We start from the raw sequence: 20190 nt of genomic DNA, 5'->3' as shown, positions 1-20190 counted from the left end.
TCAGCAGTGCATCTCCCTCTCCTCTGGGGGAGTCCCAATTTTATCCCCTCCTACCCAGTAGCTATTATGACATGTGGGACCAACATGTGTCACAAGGGCTACCGGGCTCCTCCTTGGTAACATGTCTACAAATGCATATGTAAGTGCCCCATCTGAGCTGGGAGCTGCACCGCCTCCACAAGGGTCATTATTTCATCATCATCTTCCTCTGCTGCCCCTTTCTTTTCCTGATGCAAGTGTCGTGGGCACAAGCCAAGCCAGTCTCGCCAGCATTGTCTCAAACCTCAGTTAGTTCCACATTTTTCTCTCCTTTCCTCTGCATACATGCCCAGCAACTTACATGCCCTGTGCCAGGCGCTTGAGGATGAGCTGTTCCACAACAGACCAAACGACATAATCATAGTCAAAAGATCACTATGCTCTTACGCTATGTCCAACTGCAGGTGAAATCACAGGCATCAAACCCATGTGATGGAATCAGCCTAAAAACACATGTAGACGACGCATTCCATAAGGAATGGAAAGTGCAATAGCAAAAACCAGTGGCAGGGGCAGAGAGGAAGATCAGGACTAGGGCTTTGAATTCAGAAGCTAGTGGGAGGGAAGTTGCCTCTCTCAAAAGGAGATTTTTCTCCTCTTCACCAGGAGGCAAAGAGAAGCATTTCCAGGACAGCTGCCTGCCCAGCAGGGCAAACCATGTGCTCCTCACCATGAGCTCCTGTCCTCCCCATTCCAATCCTCACTCCCTTGATTTTTAAGCTATTTTCCCCACTTTGAGTGAAGTGTCTCATCTCCATAAGCAGAAGAGCCTCCAAGCACTCACTCCACCAGACGGCTGTGTGATCCCAGTGTCTCTGCCTGGTACACAGCAAAAATCTTGCTGCTCATCACTGTCATGCAGCTGTGACAGGCATTGGCTCCAGAGCAGGGCCTTGGGAAAAATCAAAGCTCGTAAAGGAGTGTCAACCAGTAAAACAGAGGCATGTTGATACAGCATATCCATGCCAGCTGCCTGCCTTTGGGCACTGCAGAAGTAACAGCTAGCGTTACCTTCAATAAATTCCACCAACTGCTCTGGTAAGTTTCTGAATCTCAGGGGACTTTACCCATGGCAGTGTTAGGCAGGGCCAAAAGTGATTAATATGAAGTTTCATCATCACAGTATCAAAGCATCTTGCAAACTCACCATTTAAAATAAGATTCTGAGTAATTTAAAAGTTACTCAAAGCACGGCTGTTTGGAAAAACAAGTCAGAGAAAGTAGCTTTTACATTCTACAGATATTGCAATGGGAACAGCTGTTCCACTCTTCTGCTTTGCTCAGCAGTTTAGATTTCAACTCAAATACAACAATCCAATATTTATTTTAAGGACTTCAAGCCAAAAGGTTCATAAAGCATTGTTTTGTACCTGCACAACCTACAACTTGAAAACACCATGTGTTTTTTGTCAGACAGGTCAACATTTTCAAGCCTGAATTCAGAGAAGTGGAAAAGAGTTCAATCAATTTATCACAAAGTTACTCCATCTAAAAAAAAAAACTGAATCCCAAGTCATGCAGCAAGTTTTTTCCAGTAATAAGCTTAATTCTCAAAACTCCAGACTTTCATTTTTTTTTTTTCCCCTTAAGAAGTATAAAAAATTGGCTGAGAAAGCTGTCCTAATTAATATTCAGTTCAGCGATTAAGCACTCTCCCAAGTGACCTATATGTGTAATAGCATCAAGTACCACCTGCTCAAACTGTTGTTTTGCAGAGAAATATTAATCCCTTGTACCTTCTGTTACCAAGCTTGGATGCCATCTGAAATTCAAAAGGGAATGATTCATTGTAAATGCTTTGTAAACTCACTGAAATTTATACAAAAAAAGAAGTAGCAATATGTACAAATAATTTAAAATGGTATAGTACAAGAAGCAGTTTATAGAATTTCAGATAATCTCTCCCTTTTGAAGTTAATTTCATAAAATATCATGTATCAACAAACATTCATTACCACAAATGAAATTATTTGGCTTTTTTCTTTTCAATAAATATTGTATTTTTTCTTTTCTACAGAGAAATGCAAGGAATATAGCTACCAAATTGCTTGCATCTGTTCCTTAAAGAAGAGGTGTTAAGATAATATTTGATAAAAACCTATCGCTTCAGAAGTATTAGCATGTAAGGGTGTACATGTTCCCTTTGCACGTTTGAGTTTCTTACTAGCACAACATACATGAACATAAATAGAATATTTTTATATGAGCCATTGCTGCAGAAATTTGTGTATATCTGACACCTTTATGCCTAACATGGAAGCAAAACTGCAAACAAGACTTAGGACAACACATTTGTACTGCCTGACGGCAGGCAAGTGGAAGGGAAAAGCAGCAGTCAGATAATTGGCAGCATAACAAATCCAAAGGTCAACATCTGACTTCAATGACTTCAAGAGTCTTCCTTTTTCAGATAAGACCTTTTTTTTAAAAAAAAAAAAGTGTCCTCATATGCTTTCTGTCTTGGGACTACATATGTGAGAGAGACCTTTAGACCTCAGCTTCATTCTACATTGGTAAGCAACTATCTTACAGAGAGATCTGAAGGCAGATAACAAAGTTTGAGTAAAAAAAAAATTTTGCAAGCAACTTGGGCAGCTCTTTATGTGGAGAAAAAATAATAATAATAAAAAAGATTTCTTTAAGTTATTCTCAGCATAATTCCTAAACATTATTGTACAATAACACATTTTTCCCTTGCCCTGGGAAAACTAGTGTCAACCTGATGCAAGTGAACTGTACATAATTTGTGCATAAACAATTATCAAAGACAAATTCTACAATTGTATTGGAATTATGTGGCAAGGTTTTGGTAACAGGAGAGTTGAAGGGGCGGCCTCTGCAAGCAGAGCCCAGCAGCTGCCCCATATCAGCCAGAGCCAGCTCCAGCCAGTGGATGCACAGTGGAGGTGGATGTGGCATGGAGGACTCTGAGGCCCGTGGAGAGCCCCTGCAGGAGCAGGCCCCGGGCCGGAGCTGCAGCCCGTGGAGAGGAGCCCACGCAGGAGCAGGGGTCTGGGGGGAGCTTCCGCCCGTGGGGAACCCATGCTGGAGCAGTTTGCTCCTGGGGAATGGACCCCGTGGTACGGAGCCACGTGGGAGCAGTTATTGAAGAGCTGCTGCCTGTGGGAAGGCCCCACAGGGTCAGTTCAGGAAGGATGGCATCCCATGGGACGGACCCGACATGGAGCAGGGGCAGAGAATGACCAAAAAGGAGTGGCGGAGACGAAGTGTCAGGACTGACTTCATCCCCTGTTCTCCTGCACTCCTCGGAGACAAGGTGTAAGCCAAGCGTAGATGGAGGAGGGAAAGGTGTTGTTAGCTTTTAGTTCTCACTGCTCCAGTCTCTTATCAATAGGCAATAAACTACATTAATCTCCCTTACGCTGAGTTTGTTTTGCCCATGAGTGTCAAGAACAAGTCCTCAAAGACAGATGAAGCCTACAAAACACTCACAGGGTTTGAGCAGCTGGCCTTAGAGTTCTGAAGTCAAACTGAGCATGCCTTCTAGAATATGTGTTAACACGACTTTCATTTCTCAGTCCCCATCTGTAAAATGGCCTGCACTGTACTTCCACATCTTATTGAAATCTTATGAAAGAAACACATTAAAGGTGTAACAGATGCCAGTATTATAGTAATAGGCACAAAGCAAGTACCAAAGACATTTTATATAAATGAAATATATCACATGAAGTATTTTGTTTTCACAGCTGTACCCCTGTTACACCTAATCTTTGGTAACCAGTGATAAAAGCCATAGAAAAATCTTGAAAAGCAAAACAATGAAAGCAAAGAATTCTGAGTGCCTCAACTAATGTGATTATTAACTTCCCACGATCTAACTAGACCATATTGACTTATGTATTCATAAGGCTCTCATTTAATTTCTGTGATTACTATAGAACACTGTAAGCTGGTTGTAAAACACATGAAAAATAAAACCATCCAACAGATTTTTGGAGGCAGATATTCAGATATGTTTTTATGATTTTGAATAAAAGCAACTGAATAAAATTATTGGTATCTATAATTTATTTATTTTTGGAAGACATCAGTGCGAATTATAGAGCTCTCAAAGGTTAATGGCAGCTAGATCCTCAACTGTTTCACCTCTTCTGAGCCATGAATGGTGAGGACCTTGTATGTTTGCACAAACTAAATATATAAGGAAGCCATAGGCTTTCACTTGGCAAGGGACAACTTGATTGAGATGACTGATGGGGTGAATACTCCCAGCTGCTTGCCCTTTCTTTGCTAAGCAAATGGACAAAGGGCTCAATAAATAGCTTGCATTTCCTCAGCTTATATCTCAAGCATTCAAGGTAAACCAGACCAGATTCAGTTTGACTTCTATATTTTAAGCCATGAGAGTTGAGAGAAGTGATGAGGCCTTATTGCCCACAGTCAACCAGCAGAAGGGACCGTGTTACCCAGATTTGTTCCACTAAAGGCATTGATTTCAGTAGTGTAATTTCTATGTTCTTAAAAATGTCTCAGTTTGTATGTTTTTTGCTATTAAGAAATACAATCCTCATATATATAAATACATTAATATATAATGTATTATTAATTATATTAATAATTAAATAATTATTAATTATTTATATATATAAATATATATATAAAAATAGTACAGCACATTCTGATTTCCGTATTAGAATAGTTGTGTTTATTTTCACAGTAGATAACACAATATCAAGTCTCAAGGCAGTACTGCCTTGTGGAAGGAGACAAAGAATCTATCTGAAGAAATCTTTAAACACAACACTTATGAAATATACCTCTTAGCTCAGAGAAAAAAAAGTACGTGTTAAATATTTACTCAACAGGTTAAAATTAGTTTTGTACCCAACATATACAAAGTATGTAATCTGACCTTTCAAAGCTATTTTAATAAGAACTAGAAGTTGTAAGCCAACAGTTCAATAGAATAAGATTTAGAGAGCTGGAAAAGAAATCTAAACAGTTTGTTTGTATTTGTTTACACTACTGCATTATTTTATTTTTAGTTTTGTCTGAGAAGCTTGCTCTAACTCATTTGATGTTTAATAGCTGTCTGCTAATAAAAATCTCATTTTATTTTTATTTTTATTTTTTTTTTTACAAATATTAATTCAAGCAAGAGGTTTTGCTTTCATTAAAATTTTCTGCTCTTTGCACTTCCAACAACCAAAACAGAAATATGAATGCAAATTGATTTGAAAATTTAGCTAAAATGGGAATTTCTGAAGTGTTTTGCCAATACTGATAACAAGATAGTTCTGCTCTATTCAAATATTTCTATAATAGCTCACTATTTGCCACCCACACACATGAAGCTTGTCATAACTACTCAAAGGGGGTATCACCGAACTCCCGTACAGTGCAAATACTTAAATATTTTTATCACTTATCTGAAAAGCACAGACCTATCTTAGGGATAATATCAGGTGTAGTAGACAATATAATTCTAACATTACCATTCAGAAGTACAATTTTGCTATATTTATATTTCAGTTGTAGCAATGGACCTCGGAGGAGCATTCCTGTGAACAAGCATTCAAATACTAGTGTCATCCTTGCCCATCTAGTAGAGAGTAGTAGAACAAGACACTCACTAATGAATTAGGAAAAAACAAACAAAAAAAAAAAACTTTCCCTCCCTCACCCTCTGGGTATCATGAAAAGCAAGCTTTTTAGTCAGTAGAACAAAGAAATTACATAAATGCAAACAGACACTACAAAATTATATCACAGAATCATCTAGGTTGGAAAAAACCCCCAAGATCACCGAGTCCAACCTCTGACCTAACACTAACAAGTCCTCTACTAAACCATATCACTAAGTGCTACATCTAAACGCCTTTTAAAGACCTCCAGGGATGGTGACTCAACCACTTCCCTGGGCAGCCCATTCCAATGCCTAACAACCCTTTCAGTAAAGAAGTTCTTCCTAATATCCAACCTACACCTCCCCTGGTGCAATCAAGCCCAACTGCAAATAGCATACTTGAACAAAAGCTGAAATTTCTTCAGAAGTGCTCTGCATCAGGAGGGGGAAGAAGAGTGCCATTCACTAGCTTTTGTAAAGAAATTAACATACAGGAGAATGTTAGAAACTGAAGAATGTATTTTCTCTACAGCTAGTGAATGACAGCTTGCTTTCTCCCTTCAAATATAAAGTATGCATATGGTAACAAATATGCCTATTATTAAAGTAGTACCTTAGATCTAAGATTACAAAGGTAAGATGCACATACTTCACATAATGATACTTTCCTACATGAAAAATATATTCAGTGTTTTTGAATTCCACAGCACAAAATAATTTCTCTGTTAATATGATACAATGCCTACGGAATACTGACACTATCATTGGTCATGGGATTTAGCAGCACTGCCTTGGGATGATCAGAAAGGTATGACTGACTTGAATTTATCCTATACTAATAAATTTTACATCTTAATATGTTCAATCACATATAATGAATACAAGGGAAGGCACTGTGACAATCTCTCAAAAGCCTTTCAAGCCAAGGCCACGTTGTTAACCTAATTTTTATTTTGCAGTCTAATAGCCTTAAAGTAAGTTTATGTTAATATTAACTGAGAAGGTCCCAGTGAAGTCAAATAAAGACACCCCTTAATTTAATCGGCTTTTTCTTTTTCCATGTCTGATATACAATCTTTAGGATCCCAACATTAAAGGTGTTCCCTCTTATTTTTCCTTTAGCAAAATAGGTCCTTAAAATGACCCAATTAGCCATTTTTAGTTTTATGATTACAAGTGTTCTGAGTAAGACCGAACAAGTTAAATTTTTTTTAAAAAGACCACTAATATGGATTTTAGCACAAAAAACATTTTCTAAGTTTACCTCCATTTTTTTTCTATATGGTTATAAAACAGTTTCATAACACTTTTGTACTTTCCAAGCAATGCAGTGATATAATTCTTATGACAAAAAAAAAAGAGGAGAAAAACATGTGCTCTGGTGTTACTTATTCCAGCTGCCATTACAGCATACATGAAGAGAAGAGCTAACTTCAAGTATATTTAACTAATATTCCACATTATTGCACACAATTTTCCTGCCAACAGATTTTTTCTCCCAATTACAGCTCTACTTTCACTTATTGCTTAAAGTTTATAACTAACTCAATATCCAAATATGTCAAATAACATATCACCATTTCTCAATCACTTCACTTTACAAATTATGTGGACCACCAGTTGCCATTCCACACTGATCTCTATCTAAGGCCTTTTTCGCTTTCCCTCTTTCTGCAAAGGAAGCAAGTAACTTCATCTGCACTCAACTTTAGGAGTAACCTGTGCATCATAACTTAAAGTGCTTATCTGCTGTAGATCATTTTAGTTTTCATCTCTGTTTCTAATTGTCTGTAGGAAAGAAGTATTTCACAGATTCACAGATTCACAGATTTTTCTAGGTTGGAAGAGACCTCAAGATCATCGAGTCCAACCTCCGACCTAACACTAAGTACTCCACTAAACCATATCCCCAAGCTCTACATCTAAACGTCTTTTAAAGACCTCCAGGGATGGTGACTCCACCACCTCCCTGGGCAGCCCGTTCCAATGCTTAATAACCCTTTCGGTAAAGAAGTACTTCCTAACATCCAACCTAAAACTCCCCTGTCGCAACTTTAGCCCATTCCCCCTCGTCCTGTCACCAGGCATGTGGGAGAATAGACCAACCCCCACCTCTCTACAGCCTCCTTTCAGGTAACTGTAGAGAGCGATGAGGTCGCCCCTGAGCCTCCTCTTCTCCAGGCTGAACAAGCCCAGCTCCCTCAGCCGCTCCTCGTAAGACTTGTTCTCCAGACCCCTCACCAGCTTGGTCGCCCTTCTCTGGACTCGCTCGAGCACGTCCATGTCCTTCCTGTAGCGAGGGGCCCAAAACTGAACACAGTACTCGAGGTGCGGCCTCACCAGAGCCGAGTACAGGGGCACAATCACTTCCCTCGACCTGCTGGCCACACTGCTTCTTATACAGGCCAGGATGCCGTTGGCCTTCTTGGCCACCTGGGCACACTGCTGGCTCATATTCAGCCGACTATCCACCAATACTCCCAGGTCCTTCTCGGCCAGGCAGCTTTCCAGCCACTCATCTCCCAGCCTGTAGCTCTGCTTGGGGTTGTTGCAGCCCAGGTGCAGGACCCGGCACTTGACCTTGTTGAACTTCATGCAGTTGACCTCAGCCCATCGCTCCAGCCTATGCAGATCCTCCTGCAGAGCCTTCCTGCCCTCGAGCAGATCGACACACGCACTTAGCTTGGTGTCATCTGCAAACTTACTGAGGGTGCACTGGACGCCCTCATCCAGATCATCAATAAAGATATTAAAGAGGACCGGCCCCAGTACCGAGCCCTGGGGGACTCCACTAGTGACCGGCCTCCAGCCAGATTTGACTCCATTCACCACAACTCTCTGGGCCCGGCCATCCAGCCAGTTTCTAACCCAGCGAAGCGTACGCCAGTCCAAGCCCCGAGCAGCCAGTTTCTTGAGGAGAATGTTGTGGGGAACGGTGTCAAAAGCCTTACTGAGGTCAAGGTAGACCACGTCCACAGCCTTTCCCTCATCCACCAAGCGCGTCACTTGGTCATAGAAGGAGATCAGGTTCGTCAAGCAGGACCTGCCTTTCATAAACCCATGCTGACTGGGCCTGATCGCCTGCTTGCCCTGCAAGTGCCGCGTGATGACCCTCAAGATAATCTGCTCCATGAGCTTCCCCGGCACTGAGGTCAAACTGACAGGCCTATAGTTCCCCGGGTCTGCCCTGCGGCCCTTCTTATAGATAGGCGTCACATTGGCTAGCCGCCAGTCAACCGGGACCTCCCCCGATAGCCAGGACTGCCGATAAATGATGGAAAGCGGCTCGGCCAGCTCCTCCGCCAGTTCTCTCAGTACCCTCGGGTGGATCCCATCCGGCCCCATCGACTTGCGCACATCCAAGCTCCGTAGCAGGTCGCCAACCATTTCCTCATGGATAGCGAATCCATTTCCTCATGGATTTGCTTAAAGCCAGAGTACCAATTTAAAGCAGTAGGAGCCATTTCACAATGGATTAGTCTGCACAGCTGGATTTATGTATCTACTTCTCTTAAGAGTTTTAAATGGCTGCCCATCAATTCTGCATCCAAGCACCTGCTGCATGTAAACCAGCAACTGAGAACTGCAAGGATGATACTGCCATATTCACCGTGCAACTACTAGGAACCACACTTCCGTTCAGAGATACTGAGCTGCAGTCTTCATGATTACTAGTGGTAAAATGATCTGGTTTGACTGAACCATCTCCAAAGCAGGGCAAATAGTACAATATATAGCCTTTCTAGCATTGAAGGTGATCTTTGGAGGATGTGTTTTGACATTGGAAAGTATTTCAATCAAAACACACGCTAGATGAAACCAATTTTATCACTCTTAGAGTAACCCTTGAACATCACTTATAATGGTCACAAGGACCTCTTTTCTACTTTAATCTAAAATTCCAGGTAATGCACATATTAGGAGTGCATTAAAATGCTCTTAACCTGACTGGATTTTTAAAGGGGATGAAAGGTGAATAAATGGCTAAGTGTTACAAAGAAGTCTGAAAATTGAAATTTCCATTTCTGAATTATTTATGAAAAGTAGCGTAGGAAACACGTTGAATAGCGTTTCTTATTAACTTGTGAAATTAATGTTGCCAGCAATTTTCACAATACATGTTCAAGCTTACCTTTCCATCAAGGAAACTTCTCACACATTTTCCACAGCTGTAATGCCAGACAAAAATATAATATTTAACACCACAAAATATCCTTTTTTTTTTTCTATTCATTACAGTTGGATAGAACTCAGCAGGGATACAGGTCCCTGTGTTATGATGAGTGCTTCTCTGCACTGCCACTGGAGAAACCAGTCCTTGGGACTCTCAGGAAGATCCTTGCCCAGAGACCCTTGGGGTGTTATACCAGGTGTAGTAGCTCTTAGTGGAATTTTCAGGGCTTCTGACTGCATGGCTTACTGAAATTATGAGTCAGGAATGTTAATGATTTCAAACTCCTTCAAAACTGGAGCTATAGAATTTCCCCCATTGAATGGGAAAAGACAATAAAGAATTATAAATAGACAAAACAATAGGAAACATGCTAAATTTAGTAAAACAATAGTCTGGTTATGGCAAAAAAAGCACCTGAATTACAAATAAATCCTGATCTATCAGAAGTGAAATTCATTGATTTATATATATACATATATATATATATTTTGCTAAAGACAGTGAAACCTGAAAAACTGTTGCAGACAGCAAAATGCTATGAGGATGACAAAGGTGTGATAGAATAGATGCTGATGATATATACAGTACATAAACACCGCACTGTTGAGAGAACATAAAATGTTAGTGAGACAAAAATAGGTAAAGTAGATATATTGCCACAGACTGAAGAATGGAGAGCATGGTTAAGAGGATGTGCTTGGGTCAGCAATAATTTTCAAATGGATTACAAAAATCCTTTCTGTGTCTGTCAAGAGTCAAATCATAGATTTCCAAGGAAAGATTTGGTCAGAAAAGGCCTCTGGAGTAGTCTAATAGAATAACAGGGAAATAATTAGACATTCTACTGAAAAAAAAAAAAAAGGAAAAAAGGGAAAAAAGAAAACTTCCCAAGTTTAAGAAAAATGCTATTTTTAAATATTTTATCTGGCAATACACTACCAGATGGCAACACCACTGAAAGTTATTTTTAATTATCAGCTGGAAACAGCTAGATTCTCCACAACATACTAGCGATTCTCATAAACAAAGAACTGTAGGGAAGAAAATACTGCAGTTTGTAGACCACGTAGCAAACAGTTTTAGATCAAGCATTCAGAATAAAAAGTTTACTCACTGTTCTAATAGTAAGTGATTGGGGGAAAAGTTGCAGGTACTAAAATGTAAATAAAAAACTTTATCGAGAATTTACAGAACTTGGGGTGAGTCTATGTGGGAATGAAAGCACACAAGCTGTGTTCTATTTCGCTTTTGAGTATGTAAAGCCTTACTTTGTAAAAGTACGGGAAAAAGTGATCATTATGTCATTAGAAAAAGTAAAATCTGGGCCTTGCTCAAATGCAAGATGTAAGTAGAATCAGATCCTTAGCTATTTATGATTTTTCATTAAGTTGCCTCCCACACAATACTGAACTGATTATATAAAACTTTAGTTTGCTTTCTCATGACATCCTGCTATCAGCCATCATCATATAAGACCAAGTTATAGCTACTAAAATAAGCCTTATACATCGTGACGTATCAGGAGATATGCATAGCAAGAATGACTGGAAAAAGAACGCAGGATTTAGGATATATGTATTCCATTCTCCTCAAGAACAGTTTTTGTCTTAGTCAAAGGTAAAATACCCTCTGAATTCTGTCTTGCTTTATTGTGGACTTAGATGTGTAGAAGACTATTTTCTACTGCATTTCAAGTAGAAAGGAAGTACCTCTGGGCACCCACAGTAGAAGAGAGAGGAGAACAGAGCACATGAGGGAAAGGCTTTAGAGTTGCACGTTTATTATCAACTAGTGCAACAAACTAAGTAAAAGCTGAGTTAATTAAATGTATTTTCAATATTTGCAGCAAAAGATTTCTAAGTTAAAGTACCTCAGTAATTAGCTCAGATGAAATTTAATTACTCATAGAATTACCATTGTCTTCATTAGTAACTGGCCCTTTGCTATGGATTATCACAAATCTTTTTCCATACTGTATCTAATTGAAAGTAAACAAGCCAAACCTTGGTGTAAACCCATTCAACATACACAAATTAAGCCAGTATTTATGCTAGATCTTATTTTCTCTGAACTCCAATATCCATTTACAGTGCCTAATAAAGAATCAAATGCGACAGTAATGCTTGGCTGGTCCCCTGCCAAAATGCTTAATGCTGAGTCCCTGCCTAACTTAAGTGTAGAAATTGATATAGCAGATCCTCCAGCTCCCAATCTGAGGCAGCTACTTTCCCCTAATCGAAAGCTTCATGTTATGAATTAAACATTAATACATTTTCAAGACATCTACGTGAGCGAGAAAGAAGGTAGTCAGGAGGGCAGCTCCACAGGGGCACTGGATGCACAGCATCATGTCAACCTAGCCGTGCCAACAGCCCGTGATACCCCAGGGGAAACCCCACACACACAGGACATCCCTGCAGGGCTGCAGCAAGAGTTAAGCCACTGTCACACGCCTTCGGTCTCCTCAAAGAGGGGCAGTGCTGGACTGCTGCCAGTCAGATGCTGCTGTAGAGGTATTTCTTCCAGTGTCTTCACATCTCTTTAATCCCCCCAAAATGAAACAGCAAGCAGTCCGTACAGCCATGAATGGAAGGAAGCCACATGTAATTGCTGGAGATGCTAGCTGCATGGAGTGATGGCAACATCTCAGTCATGGGTACCACAACACAATAAGCAAGATGCTTCTGTATAAGGAGGCAGCCCCACCACCCAAGGCCAGGTCAGACAGGGTTGGTTTGAAACCACTCTGTGGGACAAAAATACTGTACCTTATACACATCACGGGCAAGTTGCTGTAATAGGTACTGCAGACACTTTTAAGCAGCGGCATTTCCTCTGTCCCTATTAACATCATGCATTTGGAAGGCAGGGCACAGCATTTAATACCTTCCCAGAACTGTGAGCAAGATAGTTACTAGAACTCTCTTATTACAATGACTTACAGAATAGATAGATGTAACAGGTACTTGCATATTATTTTCCATAGAAAGGTTACTAAATTCTCCACACTGTATTCCTACACATCACGAATTTACTTAGTAATATAGGTACGCAAACTAAGAACTTACATAAAGAATATTTAAATAAATGAAATTCTTCCTGTTACCTGGAGCTACCAATACCATTTACAGCATGCATGCAAAACAGTAAGAAGAATATTATTATATGTAAGATTTGTTAGCATGATACCAAGAAAATCTTCTGTAAAGATAGGCCCTGCAGCCAGCCTCCAAACAGCACATGCAATGACTTATTTCAGTTTATATCCAAAATATTACCACCAAGGCAAAAGTTAGCACTAAACTGTATATTATCATAGTTACAGAACTCCTTTTGCCCTGTAAAAGGGGAGAGTGAGTGGTGGTCAAATAGTTCCTTATACGTGCAAGAAAGATGAAAGCTGTTTGCACAATTCACTGGTTGTTGTGTCCATCTGCTCACATCTACAAACAAATAGATTAATAGGTATCATATTAGATGTAACAAAAAGTCAATATAGAAGTCTTGGGGGGGGGGGGGGGGGGAGGTGGAATGGTAAGAAAAACACTTATGGTATGTTGGCTCTAAGCCAGCAAGGAAGGCTGAAGTTGCATCTTATTGACAGAAGAGTTATAAATCCATATTGCATCCCCTTCTCCCTGAAGGCATCTTCAAGGCCTTCTTACTACTGCCTTGAAAGAGGAAAATACTAGACATTAAAGTGTCATCAGCTCTGGAAATCAAAGATGCTGTCAGACAATCTAGTGTTTTACACTCCAAATGTGAGTACCCACTGGAGATTAGCAGAAAAGTAGATCGCTTGCAAGGGATTAGTGAAAAGTGTTTAAACTTTATCTAATTTATATAGATCATAAATACAAATTAACCTAAGCTACACAGGAATTTATGGATGTGAAGATTGCACAGGAAAGTTTTAGGTGTTAAGTTGAAAAAGGTTTTTGAAAAAATTCACAATCCTTAACATACATATTCCCCGCTACAAACCTGACTAACTCCTGTCTTCATTCACTTACATGGTACTTGCAACTTCCTTTTGTATTAATTTGATTTTTTTCCCCATCCTCATTCTTGGATCAAAGTGATTATTACCTCTCAATAAGCTAGGCTAACCTAATACAAGTGCTCTAATGGAAGTATCTATTTTAACCTATGACAGTTATTACTATGAAAACAAGCAGTAAGAAGAATTAGAATCATTTGTTCTCAGGCTTTTATGGTGTGAGAAGACTGCTGCCTTCAGAAAGCTTGTAAAGCTTTCTTACAGAAATGCTTTCTGGGCTTTTCTATATAATTTAATTAGAATGCTTCATTTCCCAGTATAACATTTGCAAGAATCACCTCTCCAAGAATCACCTCATCTAAACAACTAATCGCAATATTTTCACAATAAATATATTACTTGTATCCAGTTTCACTGGAGAAAAACATATCACACACCTCAAGGTAAATAAACATTTAAATACAAACAAATGAAAAGAAACATTTTAAATGCTATTATTTAGTTTATTTGGGAAGTCTGAGAATTAATACAGGGTTCTTATCAAATCTAGAAAATGCTGAGGAACACAGAGTGTCTGTTCTTTTTTTTTTTTCCTTTTACTGAAAGAAAATAATATTTCATATTTATGTAATCTGTCATCAGAAAGTCCCAGGCCTTTGCAGTGAATGACCTTGTAAAGAAGCAAAGAATCTACCGGGATTCAAGAATGGTAAGATTTACGAGCTGACTGCGGTATAAAGCATAAATCACAACATTATTTTCACTCAGTTGATATGAAGAAAGACTGCACACAACGTAGATGGGCCAGAAGTGGTTAGAAGTTTCTCCATTGGATTATATTCCTATTAGATCTGTAGTCAAATTTAAACACTTAAAATTAATCCAAATTATTTGCTTGCTTTCTTAATTAGAATAAACCTGCCCAAAAAAAAGTATAGATGTCTTGAGAGCTCACAAAGCTAAAGCTCATTGTAGTTTGGTTATATTGGCCCTGTGCACACGATGCCCCTCATCACACACCTACCCTGAAGGTTATTTATTTTCAGCTTGAGAGTACAGAATCATGAAATTAACTCTTTAAAAGGGTCCAGATGAAGGAAAACAAAATGTTTCATATAAAAAGATAACAAGATAAATCAAATAGCCGAAACAACAAAATCACATAGAAGGAACAGGTTAATCAACTGTACAAGAATGTTAATGGCTATTGAAGTTGGATTTTACACTCAAGCCATGAAAAATATCAACCCTTAACACAAAAACAAATGTAAATAGGGTAAATAAGAAACTTTTTGCATACAGTTTAAACTTTTTGTCTTGTGTCTGTAAAACTTATATCAAACAAAACCTCCATCAGATAAGGTGCCAATTCAGCAAAATAGTTTTATTTCATAAATTTGAATAGAGCATCTCACTCCCCTGTTTTGCTGAAGAGTAGCAGGCACAATAATCTCCAAGAGCAGCATATTTAACTACATGGAAAGCCAAAATAAAGCATTCCTCATAACAAGCATCTTACTCTTTTATAGACCTTGTATGTTTGAGTACTTGGGGGGGGGGGGGGGTGAGGGATGTGTAAACAGTGCAGCCATTGAGTTTCAAGTTGGAGATAATGACAGTGAGACCTGCCGGATGAAGTTAGAAGTTTCACATGAAAACTTTTCATATTTACGCTTATTTTAAAACATGTATAATTTTAAACCCATGCCATGTACAGTGTACTTGAAGTACAGCACGTTTTCTGATTTATAAATGCTATAGCACTTAAGCTCATTCTCCAACTGACGGATAGCACAATGAAACAACCAACATAGACTGATCTTGCTTTTCATGTGCATGCATAAATTAATATCATAGAATCATAGAATATCCTGAGTTGGAAGGGACCCATAAGGATCATCAAGTCCAACTCCTGGCACCGCACAGGTCTGCCCAAAAGTTTAGACCATGTGACTAAGTGCACAGTCCAATCGCTTCTTAAATTCAGACAGGCTTCGTGCAGTGACTACTTCACTGGGGAGCCTGTTCCAGTGTGCAACCACCCTCTCGGTGAAGAACCTCTTCCTGATGTTCAGCCTAAACTTCCCCTGCCTCAGCTTAACACCGTTCCCGCGGGTCCTATCACTGGTGATAACGGAGAATAGGTCACCTGCCTCTCCACTCCCCCTCGCGAGGAAGTTTTAGACTGCGATGAGGTCCCCCCTCAGCCTCCTCTTCTCCAGGCTGAACAGGCCCAGTGACCTCAGCCGCTCCTCATACGTCTTCCCCTCTAGGCCCTTCACCATCTTCGTCGCCCTCCTCTGGACACTCTCCAACAGTTTAATGTCCTTTTTGTACTGTGGTGCCCAGAACTTCACGCAGTACTCGAGGTGAGGCCGCACCAGCGCAGAGTAGAGCAGGACAATCACTTCCCTCGACTGACTAGCAATGCCGTGCTTGATGCATCCCAGGATACGGTTGGCCCTCCTGGCTGCCAGGGCACACTGCTGGCTCATATTCAGCTTGCTGTCAACCACAACCCCCAGATCCTTCTCTGCGGGGCTGCTCTCCAGCATCTCATCGTCCAGTCTGTACGTATAGCCAGGGTTGCCCCATCCCAGGTGCAGGACTTGGCAATTGCTTTTGTTAAACTTCATGTGGTTGGTGATCGCCCAGCTCTCCAGTCTGTCCAGATCTCTCTGCAAGGCCTTTCCTCCCTCATCCGAGTCCACAACTCCTCCCAGTTTGGTGTCGTCGGCAAATTTGCTCAAAACACCTTCTAGTCCTACATCCAAATCATTTATAAAAACATTGAAGAGGACTGGCCCTAAAATGGAGCCTTGAGGGACCCCACTAGTGACCATCCGCCAGCCAGATGTGGCCCCATTTACCACAACCCTTTGAGCCCTGCCCGTCAGCCAATTGCTCACCCATCATATGATGTTTTTGTTTAGCTGTATGCTGGACATTATCCTTATCCATGTATTTTTAATGCTATGATCTTGCAACTATGAAGCATACTCCTGAAGCACTGAAACATCATTTAACAAGATGGAAAATCTGCGAGTTACATTTATCTCATCCAGAAATGAGCTGTCAAAGTTAAATTGTCATGTAATTAATTGTGCATTTACTGGTAATTTTGGAACTGTGAATGAAAGGCTGTACTGAAATAGCAAGTCATTGCACACTTTCATCTAATACATTCGAGACAATTCTTTGAATACCGCTGTCTCTGAATAGAGTGCTAACAAGATCCTCCCTCTAATGAACTGTTACCTAATAAGTATAACAATATAATTTTCTTTAATAAAAATATTTCTTAGATGGCCATCATTGGATGGATTCCATAACTGGTGATGAGATAAAAACTCGACCTTCAAGAAATAATTTACCTCCAGAGAGAGCACTGAAATGGCCTAAGAAGGAGTTGGTGCAAACTTTAATGGATTTACATGCAAATATGGCATAGGACAACCTGCCTTTACATGCCTGCAGTTCAGTAGTCTCCAATTCTTCTCCTTTTATTCAAAAGGGATCTAGAAGGGCTACTGATAGCCTTTTAACCTCATTTCACTCTACCCCAGTGATACTACTTTCCTACTCTGCCTCTCTCTCCCCGTCCCTTCTTTATTTTCACACCATTTGTTAGTTACTGAACATGTTTTATTCCGATGCTTTGGCAGACTGTTTGCCTCAGGTTTTTGCTTTGAGAAATTGTGATTTGTCATACCAGTTACCAATAGGCAATACAGCTTTTGAGTTACCTCTTCGGCCTTTTCAGTCAAGCTTTGCCATTCCAAAACCTTTGCTGGGCTGTATTCATCCTGCAAGAGTGAGGCTCTAAAACCAGAACAAGTGGCAAAAGAAAAAAATGGATATATAATTCCCAAGCATCAGTCAGTATAGGAGCTGACACCGTGGAAATAGGCAAACTCTGAACTTATAGCAAGGTAGTTATTAGGGTTAGAAGCTATGACAGGCTTGGTATTTTTACTTTAATAAAGCTTTCACGGGACTCGTTTACTCATTTGTGTTTTTAAAAAGGCTAAAAGTGACCTTACCATCAGAGGTAGGTGTTTATTTAGCAAGTAAACCTAAACAGCAGCTGAAAACTGAAAGTAACCTTCCTGAAAAACAAATCTATTTCAGTTATCCAACATATTAAACAAGCTTCTTTGAACTATGAGCTTCACGACAGAATATCCTTTTAGATGTTCACTTCAGCTTACCAAGACCTGATGGTTTATGGGTATGGTAACTTTTTAAAATAAATTACGTACAGGAGAAAAGACAAATCAATCCTGAAATACTTGAATTTAAAATGCAATACAAATAAAACTCCGAGCTGTATTTCAATAAATATACATTAGGACACTTAGTACTTGTACAGGTTCCAGGATAAAGTGTTTTATACCACATGCATTGTATCATTCTCTTCACTGCCAATTTTAATTATTCTTTATGAATCTTACTACAACAGTGACTGCCAAGAGTATTTTTGAATCATATATTTTTGTTAAAATATCAAGAACACCATTTTTGAAGGAAAGACTTACACATTAAAAAATGTATTTAAAATAAAATAATCTAAATTACTACAGAAATCAGTCAAATATCTCTAAATGCCTTTACACTTCCACAGTAAGGATACAGAAGACAGGGCCAGCACAGTCATCACTCAGTTCCTCCATCACATCTACTAGATGTGATCCATCTGCTAACTAACCATCTACTAGAGCTCCACAGTGAGGAAGCTCTAAGAACAGAGGAGAAACAGCATTGCAACACAACATGCCTGTAGAGTTTTGGTTGTCCTATCTCCCGTTATTCTTACTAGACCACCTGGACATAGTGGACAAGCAGAGATTGCTAAAGCCTGCCATCCAAATCTAAATTTGGATCAAAGCACAAGTCTCTCAGACTAGGTGCAGAATCCCAAGTGAGTGCTCTCCAGCTCTCTGTAATAGGATGCTTCACAGGAGAACTGTATGAATTAGTTTTATTTTGCTGGAATGAGCATCAGTTTCATTTAAAGGAGATGAAGTGATTACCTTGAAACAATTTAATGTATTCTACAACACATTCTGATAATCTTTGGAGAGACATTAAAAGTACATATATTTTTCATTTGCACCTACTTATGTAGGAGGGGATATGAACTGTAGCTGGTGATTTGATTTAAATGAAAGTTTTACAGTATATTTAAGCGCAGTTTGTGGTTTAAGCTAGAACTACAGAGTGATTCAGAAATGAGTATAGCAGTTCCTCCAAGTAACCTCTCCCCCCAGTTCTTCCTATCCCAAGTATTTGCTTTCCAGAAAAATGTTTCCTGCATAAGTAACAGAATATGGTGCAAGGACTCATGCTTTTTTGTGGCTTTTGCAGGCACTGGCTTTGTCCCACAGATCTTCCCTTCTGATAGTCCTATTAATAGGAAATTAATTAGATAAAACATACATGCATTCTCCAAAGCACAATACATTCCTAAAACGTATAGCACATATTCATACATATACACATACAGACATGTTCTAATATGTCTGTAAGCACATGTATAGTTTTTAAACAAGCAATTGTAACTTCCCCCATTTACGGTGCCAGCCAAGTGGGCAAGTTTTCTATTTCAGAGTGCCGATGTATCGAGAGGTTCAAAAATGAGGAACAGCAATTCAACTTAACCTGGTCCAGGAACGCTGCAAACCTATATAGTCCTTTTCTCCCACACACTTCTTTCCTCCCAGTACGTGAAGATGTTTAGGCAGTATTTACTGCTTCTAATGAGAGGAAGGAAAGTTATCTAGCAATTCAAGAGGAATCACAGCAGAACTCCTCCTCCCCCCCCATTGCCCAACCACAACAGCCTTCTCACTGTGCTCCCAGGGAAGGATCAGCAGATCAGCTCCAGCAGCGGCTGCTCTTCTTGTGTCTGTAATACACCATCTACCGCTACTCTGGCCCTGCTGATAGTGGAAACTGCACACTTTTCATCTCAGCAAATTTTGGATGGGATTTCAGACACTAGGGCGGGGGGTGGGAAGAGGGTGGCACTGGTATAGTCTGAGGAAATCCCTCATGCTGAATATCAGAAGTCTGCTGGAAACAATCCAGGTATGAGAATCCTTTCAAGGGGAATGCTGCGAGCAATATTAAGTGAAGCTTACCTAGCAGCTGATGCTCTCTCTAATTGACTTGATCTGATGACCTTGCCATAAGTTGGGAGAAACATCTGTTTGAGATGTTGTTGAAGTTATATTGCTTAAGTACAAACAGTAACTTCTTGCAGACAATTACGGGGCTAAGATTTTGCTGAAATCAGTAACTTTATAGTTGCAGGGAGTTGCATTATATTCCTGGTTTGTTGGGAAGCATTTCGTTCATCTTATTTTTAGAAGAGAAATTAATTTT

The 20190-nt window shown here is 39.8% G+C and overlaps 1 protein-coding gene across 25 annotated transcripts in view; it reads right to left on the bottom strand.

Moving 5' to 3' along the window:
- LOC310892792 (uncharacterized protein) overlaps positions 1–20190 on the bottom strand; it is a 332085-nt gene that overhangs the window by 288060 nt on the left and 23835 nt on the right. For 4 of the 25 annotated variants that reach the window (XR_014578434.1, XR_014578435.1, XR_014578442.1 and 1 more), the window contains one exon: positions 17639–19209. The exons of 15 other annotated variants lie outside the window; for them this stretch is intronic. Coding sequence is in view for 4 of the 10 variants with exons in the window: in XM_083821016.1 (XP_083677142.1) it covers positions 18977–19209 (233 nt within the window). In the remaining 6 variants the exon portion in view is untranslated. 6 more of the 25 variants (XR_014578432.1, XM_083821022.1, XR_014578433.1 and 3 more) reach the window with 3 other exon arrangements.

The sequence above is a fragment of the Anser anser genome (genome assembly GCF_964211835.1).
Source record: "Anser anser genome assembly, chromosome: 1".
NCBI lineage: Eukaryota > Metazoa > Chordata > Aves > Anseriformes > Anatidae > Anser > Anser anser.
The sequence above is the reverse complement of the archived record's forward strand: the minus strand, read 5'-3'. Positions and strand labels throughout refer to the sequence as shown.